The sequence below is a fragment of the Heliangelus exortis genome, chromosome 3, assembly GCF_036169615.1.
Source record: "Heliangelus exortis chromosome 3, bHelExo1.hap1, whole genome shotgun sequence".
Taxonomy (NCBI): Eukaryota; Metazoa; Chordata; class Aves; order Apodiformes; family Trochilidae; genus Heliangelus; species Heliangelus exortis.
The window spans coordinates 11,682,389-11,692,660 of NC_092424.1; the positions used below are offsets into that span (position 1 = coordinate 11,682,389).

Consider the following 10,272-nt stretch of genomic DNA (forward strand, 5'->3'; position numbering starts at 1 on the left):
TTTAGTAAATGCATTGTTTACTTTCTCAGTCTCTAGCTTGAATGAACTGATTTCATAAAAAACAAATGCTAACATGGTTTTGCAGGTCCTCTTCATAATCACATATTCTGCAAGGTTCAGCAAAGGGGCCACATTTATCTTCTGTAATTCCAGTCTTGAAATTAAAACTTTATTTATAAACTGTAAAATCCAATTGGATATTAGTATGGATAGTAGTGGAGGACACATAGGACCTACAAGATCCTGACCTACAGGATTTTCAGCACTGGTAGTAAAGAACTGTGTGACTCTTAATATAACATAACCCAGGACAGATTGCAAGTGCACACTTTTTTCCCCACTTCCATCTTAAGAAAATGCAATGTCAAAAGCCACCACGGGATAACAAGACACTGCTACACTATGACTTCTCAAGTAGAACTTACATTTTGGGTATCAGATTTCAGACAGAAAGCAGCTGAATTATCTTTTACCATAACAACAAAATTACTCCTCGCAGTAGAAGGAAGCTGAAAAAAGGCTGACTTAGTATAATGAAAGTAACTTTCAATAAGTGTCAAATAAAGAGAAAAAAAGTCTCACCCACTGCCTTCATTTGTTTACCAATGGCTTGACATATATCTTTGGCAGCTGCAATCTGTGCTTTCTCCCCAAGTAAGCTGCCCACAGTTGCTCTCAGGATAAAGGACACACATCTTCGAGAGTAAACTGCCTCCACGTGGGTCTGAGTTGCACGAGGATGGGAGACCAGATCAAGTACATGAGACAAAAACGTAGCAAAGTTGCGCTCCAGCCACTGACCTCCTAATGTTGTGACAAAGACAACATAGGCCTGCAAATCCAGAAATAACACAGATCCAATTAAAACAGAGGAAGATTATACTCAGTCACCAAAAAGACTACAGTTACATTCATGCATAATGCAGAACCAGTAGCAATACCACTTAGTAATAAGCAGCCTTCATGAGGCAAAGCAGGATTAATCAATCCGTGAGCCAGACCTTTGTCACTGAAGCAAAACTGCTTCCAGCACCAATAATATCTCCTATGCTGCTGCCTACACTGTGAAGTGCTAAACACTCTCTGGATGACAGCAAGAAAACCCAGTCCATGACATTAAATGCATCTCTCTTTCTTAAATTTTCAGAGCATAATGTCACTAACAGAGCAACATGGCGGTGTTTCAATTCACAATGAAGAAAGACCTGTTTGCCCATTTCACCTAAAAAAAAGCTGAGAAAAACAAAAGGGTTTCACAAAATTACCCTTCAACCAAAAAATCTGGGTTCTGGCAAGTTACTGCAGCATATTGAAATATATGTCAGAGTAAGAATGCTTTAAATGGAAGAGATGCTGCAGTCACCTTTCTCTATCAGACAAGTGGAGCTTCCACATTCAGCGATGTCACCTACTCGAGACAGACGTATGAAGTAATTCAGTTTAGCAAATCAGGGCTGCAAACTTCACCTACTAACTGAGGAGAGAGCCAGCATACACAAAAGGACAAAAGTGTATCCTCTCTAAAAAGAAATAAAACTTAAAGAGGGAGCTAAAGTCTTCAATATAAACTATGTCAAATATTTTTGTGAGCTAATCCCACTGATGAATGCTTTCTCTAGCACATATTTTAAGCTATTGTTACTGCACATCAATAGTAAAAGAAAGTAGCTTAGGTGAGTAGCATTACATATACACCTCACAAAACGGGAAAGTCAAACTAGACTTGTAAAAAAAAAAAAAAAAAAAGAACTTCCTACTAAGGATTCAATGGTAGTTATATAAAAACAAATTAGATCTTATCACAAACCTGGGTAACACCAACTCGCACTTCCCTATTGACAGATCCTCCCACTTTTAACATTTCTCCACCACTCTTTAGGAAACCAGATCCTCCTCGCAGAAATCCAGTGGCCATGAGCTCCAAGACCTCCTCAAGTGTAGCTCTCTTCACATTCTGACGCATCACTTTTGCAAAAAGAAAAGTAATCATTTAATCCCAAAGTTCCAACCATACAAGCAATGATCTTGAAAACAAACTTACAAATTCACAACTGTCTTGCAAACATAAACAAAGCCAGTATTTCAGATAACAAGCTTTATTTCTTGCTTAAAAATAAGCTACTTTTCCCAGTTGGCTTTTGATAGTTTGGTCTCTCTTTGCTTGTCTTCAATGGGGAATTTGTACTTCACTTGGTTTAGGTCATGCTTCATAAAACCAAACAATCCAGCTGTAAGCTTCCAGCTACCAGAACAACAATCAATATCACACAACACTGTCATGTAAAACTGTACAGAAAGAGCAGTTTGTCCACTTGAAACTGGAATCCAGAAGGATTGTACCTGTTGCTTGTTTTGGTATCAGTGCTGTAGCCATGACTGTCCCCAAAAGCTTTGACACTGCAACTCGCACACCATAGTTTGAGTTTTCCAGAGCTTTAAAGCACAATGTTGCAACATTCTCTAGTTCAGCTGTCCACATAAACACAGCTTCATTCTGTAATTCCAGCAGACACTGTAGGAAAAAAAGACTTGCTGAGCACCAATGGAGACCATTCTTACCTTTTATCCAAGTATCACTGTAATTGTCATGTTTATTTGGCAAGTATTTTATTAATATTTTAAGAGTTAATTCCCTTCCCCATTAGTCGAGTACACTCAGAAGACTCATGGAAGAGGTTAAGAAAAATAAATAGGTTAATAAAATAATAATATATTAATAAAAAATTTAGAAAGACAGCACAACAAAAGAACAATATTACCAAAAACCTCTTCCACTGACATGGCCAATACACATTCGATCTCCTATTTGTGTATAAACTGGAGAAACAGTGTTACTATGTTGGAGAGTTTTTGGAAGAAAATGGACATGTGAGCAATCCTGACTACTTAGCATAAGCCAGAATGAGCTAAGGGCCTTGAGGCCCAGCTGCAAGGTTATTAAAAGATCAACTATGAGCAAAAGATAAGGGAGTTGGCAGCAAAAAAGAAGTATAACAGGATGGGAAAGCATCTCATAGACAGCACATAAACAGCTGTATTTAACCAGTCAGATAGTGCCCTGTGGCATATGAAAAATGTGTTGTACCAATTAGCAATATGCTTATATTATGCTATCAGCCTGACTGTGTATAAAAGGGCTACCAGTACTCTCAATATGCATTGAGATAGTAATACACAATAATATATATAAATATATATAAATATATATGTAAATAATAATATACAATACTGTACCTCCATTTCCATGAAATAAGTCAAATGTCTGAGCCTTCAGTGTAAATTATCGAGGACTTACCTTGCCCAAGTTAATTATCAAATTTCCCATTAACAACAGGTCACAGTTCAACTGCAGGTATTTCACAATCACAGCAAAAGAATTTATAGAACTGGTGAGAAACACACCCACCTTAGCCACTGCACATCGCACAGCCATAGATCTGTCTGTTAGCAGAGGTCGAGCATTCTTATAAATATCACGGTGACAAGAAGCTGCTGCTCCTCCAAGCCCACTTAGGACTTTCTGTAAACTCATCAGAATTTCACTGCGGCCCTGAGACTGCACAAACACAGACACATACGAAAACATTTAGGCAAAAATGAAGACAGAGTACTCATACAAAGAACCAGGTGCATAATTCTTCATTTTCCTACTTTTTGTGCAGGAATATTTTTGGAAACATTTGATAATACAGTTCACTGAAGTTACACAAAACAAACACCTGGCTTGTTTTAGATAGCAGGGAACACCATACACAGCTTTACTAAAAATGCCTTAGTTGTCACATAAAACAAGACGAGCCCAGGCAATCAAACAAATTTGCCCTGGATAAGAAACTTTTGTTCTGCCCCACCATTTATTTGTTAAAGCCTCAGGAAAAAAAAAAGAAAAAAAAATTTGATAGGAGAGACCAGGAAGCCCAGGTAGTTAAGAGCTTCCTACTAGACCTGGATACAGACAGGAACTTAAGAGTTGGAAGATGCTTTAAAAAAAAAAACAAAAAAACACAATCACACAGCTCACACAGGTACTACCACACAGCTGAAGAAAACAGCTGCCAGCACAAGATGCACACAACCAGTACTCCTTCCAGCTTGCATGGAGCCATTTGTGTCAAATCAGCCCCACTAAGAGCCCAGGACACATCTCTCCATACTATGACAGACTTTTCAGGGCTCAAAGTACCCCACACACATCTCCCCCTCACATGCACAGTAACATCTTTACCACAAAATTTAAGTATTCATTACTAATTTTTAAACAGGTTTATTCAGGGTACACTATTCAGGGTAGCATTACAAAATGCTAACGCAGCAGTTAGAAATGGTACATGCAACCATTTTACAATTTTACTTATTGACACTACCATGCAGAAACTACTATAATATTCAGTCATATGGCAAAAGTTAATTCTGCTGTAAAAATACATGTTTAACTCAATACTAACTATATAAACAATTTGCATTTTTCTACATAGAATGCAAACAATACTGGCATTTTGGCAAACACCTTTGGAGGAAGAAGATTCCAGTTGAAACTGAATAAAGACCACATATGTAAAATAATCTGAAACTTACCTCTGCGCTTTTCAGAGACTTTAAAAGATTATTCACTGTTTCTGGAAAAGAACTACCCAGCATTCTGCCCATTTTTTCATAAAATGCTCCAACACATGCCACAGCAGCCCTAAAAAAGAGGCATTGATTGGTGTATTGTTTTTCTGCACCATCTAAGTGAAAAAAATACTTAAATAAAAATGCATATTTTAATCATCACTGATTAACAAAAAGGTACTTATTACCCACTAGTTATACTGGCTGTTTAACACTGTACATTTAAATCAATTTTTTTCTCACAAAACAAAGTTACTAGAATCTAGGAACAAAGTATTTGAATGGGTATTATTACAGGATCTACACAAAGAATGAGAATCTGGAGAAGTATATGCTGAAATCTCAGCAAGATTATGGTTTTGGGATCCAATAAACTGTCTCTTTTCCAGGCAACCCTGGAAAAGATAGCCCCTACCCTTTACTATGTCCTGACATTTTTTTTACATACTATTTTTTTCAAGCCTAAGAACTTAAATTGTACAAATCATCACATAATACCAGGAAATTTATAGGCCACAGCAGGAAATATATAGTAAATATAACTGGATCCATAAACAATTATGTATGTGCTTTCCTTGCCCTACCACTTGAGATTAGAAATATCTCAAGGAACACTACACTGCACCTTTATATACAAATTGCTCCAGGATAGTCACAGAAGCAGCTCCTGAAAACACAAACTTTTTCTTCACAAAGCAACAAGTTTGTTTGGTTTTTTAAATCTGAAACTCTTGAGTAAATTACTTTTTGGCTAAGCTATATGCTACAAACTCATTATGGCCTACACATTAAAGGATACATCTCCTACACAGTTCCACAGAAACATACAAAACCGAGGCTTGAAAACAGTAAAAAATACAGTAAAAAAACTTCAGTTTTTTACTCCAGTAAAAAAACTTCCAGACTACCACTTGAGTAGATCACATAAATTTCAGAGCACGCTACAGTACAAAACACTTGCTGAAGCAACAGCTTCAAATAAAAGGACAGTATCTGCTCAAATGTTGACTATTTCGGATTTTTTGTTAAATCCTATTGCTATGATAATATCTGAAGGCAAGTCCAAAGTCGGGGTCACCAGACACTGTGAACACATGAAGCAGTATGTGCAGGACAGTCCTAGAAACAGTTTCAGAGGATGCTGTTTGTGGCATTAACCAAATGTCTGCCATTAGGACTTTTCCTATATATAATATCAAATGGCACACACAAAATGGACACATGTCCAAGAACACAGGCTCTGTTAGAGAAACTTGTGCTGTGTACCACAGTAGGGAATACAAACAGGCAATGCCTGGATGGAAAAAAAGAAAACTTGAATATTTGGTTAAAATTCTCCTGGCATAGATAGCACTTTTTTGACAATCTTCAGGTCCCATCTTAAATGGGGTACCTGCACACAATCAGCAATAATCTATTTTTCACTTATTCATTGAATTACTTCATCAACAGTTATCACCTCCATGACATCAGCATGTGAAGAAACATATGATACTCCCTTGTCTAGAGGAATGCATCTCACTGTCAGATAGTCATATATGTGTCACCTTTGAGTCCTGCCCTATATAATATCAAGCTTGCTTTATTCTCTGCTGTATCGTAAGCTCCAATTAAGCACACAGTATGTAAGCAAACATAACATGCACATATACAGGCAGATTATCCTGTTAATATCCAGGGACGTTATGTTTAAAAATCATTCCCTTTTCTGTAATAATATAAAACATACAGTTTCGTAGGCAGGTAGGCTGCAGTATCATCTTTGCTCTTGATGATGTCATTACACTTGTCAAGCGTCTGAAAAACAGTAAATGTGTCTCCAATGCTGTAGAGAGCAGCAAGATTTTTTGCCAGCAGTTTACGTGTGGGTGGCCCAGGGGAACTGCTGATGAGTCCTGTTAGCTGTTCTACAAGTTTCTTCTGTTTTTCCTTGACATCTGTCTGTTAATGGACCAAAAATAAATAAGAAAAATCATTTAATCCTGTGTCTTGCATGCAACACCCAGAAAAATTTACATGCAAACCTTATACTACTCCCACACAGATGTAAATCAGCAAATAGTTTTTCTCACAGAGATCTGATACACACTCAGAAACAGCAGAATAACAGCTACTTTTGAGCATTTCATTGTCTATTTAACTTTCACATTTAAAAAATACCTACTACAGATACAGTAATACCTACCCAAGAGTATCTTTTAATGCTCTTTGCCATCAAGAACCCTTACTCTGAGAAGGAAGGTTTTGCCTTCCAAATATTTACAACAATGAGGAACTCAAACCAAGGTACATGTTACATACCAGTCATACTGACTGCCTATAATTAAACACTTTAAAGCTACAAACCAATAGAGGGTCTTCAGACTGAATCTTAATTATACAGTTATCACCAGGCCATAACTTTCTCAAGCATGTAATTAATATAAATGGTTTGGAAAGAAGGGGCAGGGGAGGTGGGTGGGAGGAGGATAGGACACATTAAATTACCTTGTTAGCAGCTACAAGCACTTTATCCAGAAATCTTAACCACTCAAAGATAAAGACAGGTCTCTTTGCTTCTGTGATTTGGGCTAATGCTTCCTCATTCAGTAGCAAACTATGAGCCAGCTCCATAATGGGTTAATTTCCAGTTTTATTGTAAACTTGTGTAGCAACTCTAAAATAAAAATATAAATATTAGCATATAGTAAAGCCTTACAGAGTTTTGAAAATCGAATGAAAATAGGAATACTAAATCTATAGATTACAATACCATGGTTCCAGCCTCCTTAGACTTGTCTTAGCTAAGCAGTCCCAGACAAGAACTACTCACATATTTACAACTGAGTACATCCAATAGCATATCAGAGAACAGATTTTGATGATGCTAGAAAGAGCACCTACAGAAAACTTCAGGGTGTTAACTCTTAGCTAAGAAAAACATAAATCCCTGTTTAAAGAAAAAAACAAAATACACACACAAAGAAGAGAGATAAAGGAGGCATCTCACTCTGGGGGCATCAATGCTCCCAAAGCTTGGGTTTGTTGAACCTGGCCACCTTCTCAGCATCTCCAACAGAAGGGGTGAGAAGATCAGCCTATCACAAGTTGGAATTCCCATCCATCACAAATTGGAGAGAGGAGGGAACAGTGACAGCACTGGGCTTCACTGACCTAAGGCTTCCCAGACCCCACTGGCCTTGCTTTAAGTGTTGGACAAGCTGGCACACTGAAACCCAGAAAGCTTTACATACCACAGCATAGAATATAAACAGCAGCAAAATGATTGCAAGTCTCCCCAAAAGGCTATACTACAGATCAGACACTGGAGAGCCTGTTGAAACAGCTAATGGGGAGTAGCAAAAAAGCACTACCAAAAACACGCTATTGGTGTAAGCAAACACTGCAGATGACCTAACTTTCGCAAACCACAGTTATACAAACCATGGGTGTTTAATGCAAAACAGACAGAAAAAACAAAACTTAGCTAAAACCCACAGAATTAAGTCAATCATCTTCAGCAAAAAGATGAGAAAAAAACAGAAAGAGGAAAAAACCAACCCCAAAACCTGAATGCAGGGATGGTGAATCTAGTATCTCAGGCAAAAGAGAAAAAGCAAAGCAACTAAGAAGTATTATGCAAGACATCATCTTTTGACAGCTGCGTCATTCCACTTGCACCAAGTGCTCACAGCTGCTTCCTCATTCGTGGTCAAACCCAACAAATTCCTGAAGTCAAATGAAGTGACTTAAATTAAATAATTAAAAAAAAAACCCAAACACAAACAAACAAACAAGCAAAACAGTCCCTAAATTAGTCAGTAGTAAAGAGCAGCATATTATTACTACAACCGTATTGTGCTTCTATATTCACCTTAATAACTTCCTGCTGATAAAACTGAAGCACCAGTGTCTGTTCCCTGCTCTTTTTTACTCTGCATTGTAGTATCTGTCACTACATGTATCTCCAGTAGCAGACCAGCAAAGGTGAAAAAGCCACATACAGAACCACATAGAGCCTTCTCCCAGCACCTCCAAAGCCATCTTCTGGGGCTCTGTTGCTTGGGGGGTTTTAAGTTACAAAGAACTGTGGAGGTACTGCCTGTAAATAATGCACAAACCCATTTCTCAAAACACTTTCACTTTAGAATACAGAAATGCAATGAATGACAGCACTATGATTCTTTGGGTATCATCCCAGAGAACTGCACTGCTCATTACACCCACACAGCACAGAAGTACTGTATGAAGGCACAGCTCATCACTCCTTTTCCTCCCCAGATAAATTTTACTTTTCCCATGGCCTTTAGAACCATGAACCCCTTTTACACCTCCTACATACTCCTTTACTTCTTCATCTAAATATCTAAATTTAAGAAACACAAGCTCTAAGCTCCCAGGTCTGCACAGGCATTCAGCTGCACCACTGAAGCACAATGGATCAGATGCAAAAAGAATCACACAAATATTGAGCTCACTGAAGACATGGAGTCTAACATAGAGCTATGCTGGCAGGCAACCCGAAGTTCACTTACATTGGTCCAAAGTTTGCTTCAAAATTTAGTAAAAAAAAGTCCACCAAGTTCTACTGATTCTGGAGAAGGTTGGGCCATGTTATGCATGTTATAAGTAGTAAATAAACTGTTATCTTCCACAGGATACAGAGCAAAAGCCTACCAAAGTGAACTAGCATCCAATAAATATACTGCAACATTACACATATTATAAGACATTAAGACGTTCCTTTCTATTCTACAGCTATTCTGTAACCTAAATAAAGAGAAGCTGTGCCTGCCCCATCCCTGGAAGCATTGAAGTCCAGGTTGGGTGGAACTTGGAGCCACCTGCTCTGCTGGAAGCTGTGTCCCTGCCCTGGACAGGTTGCAACTGGATGATCTTTCGAGTCCCTTCCAACCCAAATCATTCCATGATTCTTTGCACTTCAGTGGGCAGAGCAAATTGGAAAACGGGCAATTTCAGGAGAAGCGGTGTCGTCCTATAGAACCGCACGGGGTGGAAAAGCTTTTGTGCCTGGGTCCTTCCACCTGCACCCGCTACTTTCATACGCTGCAAGATCCCTCCCGGTGCTTTCCGTCTGGTTCAAAAGGCTCTCAAGAGGTCACGCCTCGAGACCGCATTACCGCGCCAGCTCTGCGCCAGTTCCTCAGCAAAGGAGCCGCGCACACGCAGCCTCCAGCTGCCTCACACACACGCGCGCAGCCCCCGCCATCCGCCCGCCCCCCACACGCAGGCGAACACTGGCGCCTCTGCTCCCGGGGCAGCCGCTGGGGACGCGGGGATCTCCCGCCGGGGCTGGGCCGCAGCCCCCGGCCCGACTGGGCCACACCGACCGAACCCTTCCTTCCCCCCCCCCCAAAAAAAAAAATCCTCCACGTAACGCGCTCCTACCCGCGTCCTGCCCGGCTGCGGGCTGCGCGACCCGCGGGCGGCGGCGCACGAGCGGGGCACGGGCACGCTCCGCCGCTCGCGCCCCCCCCCCTCACCCGCTGCGCCCGCGCCGCCGCGAGGCCACCCTGCGGGGGCTGAGCCGCAGAGACCCAAACCGAGCCCCGGCCCCGCCGGGAGGGAGGGAAGCGGCGGGGAACCGGGAACCCAGCAGCTCTGCCCACAGCCCCAGCGTCAGCACCCACACACCTGGGCAGCGCGGAGGCACCGGCAACC

The 10,272-nt window shown here is 40.3% G+C and overlaps 1 protein-coding gene across 2 annotated transcripts in view; it reads right to left on the reverse strand.

Annotated features, from left to right (window-relative positions):
* The window catches only part of HEATR5B (HEAT repeat containing 5B), a 55,045-nt gene extending 44,831 nt beyond the window's left edge, over nt 1–10,214 (reverse strand). The window contains exons 1-8 of one of the 2 annotated variants that reach the window (XR_011724936.1): nt 10,000–10,013; nt 7,099–7,267; nt 6,341–6,552; nt 4,576–4,684; nt 3,407–3,556; nt 2,341–2,512; nt 1,808–1,965; nt 583–832 (exon numbers count right to left, since the gene is read on the reverse strand). Coding sequence is in view for 1 of the 2 variants with exons in the window: in XM_071739164.1 (XP_071595265.1) it covers nt 583–832; nt 1,808–1,965; nt 2,341–2,512; nt 3,407–3,556; nt 4,576–4,684; nt 6,341–6,552; nt 7,099–7,224 (1,177 nt within the window). In the remaining variant the exon portion in view is untranslated. Of the gene's footprint in view, nt 1–582; nt 833–1,807; nt 1,966–2,340; nt 2,513–3,406; nt 3,557–4,575; nt 4,685–6,340; nt 6,553–7,098; nt 7,268–9,999 lie in introns of both variants that reach the window. The other variant, XM_071739164.1, reaches the window with a different exon arrangement.
* Between the last annotated feature and the right edge of the window lie 58 nt (nt 10,215–10,272).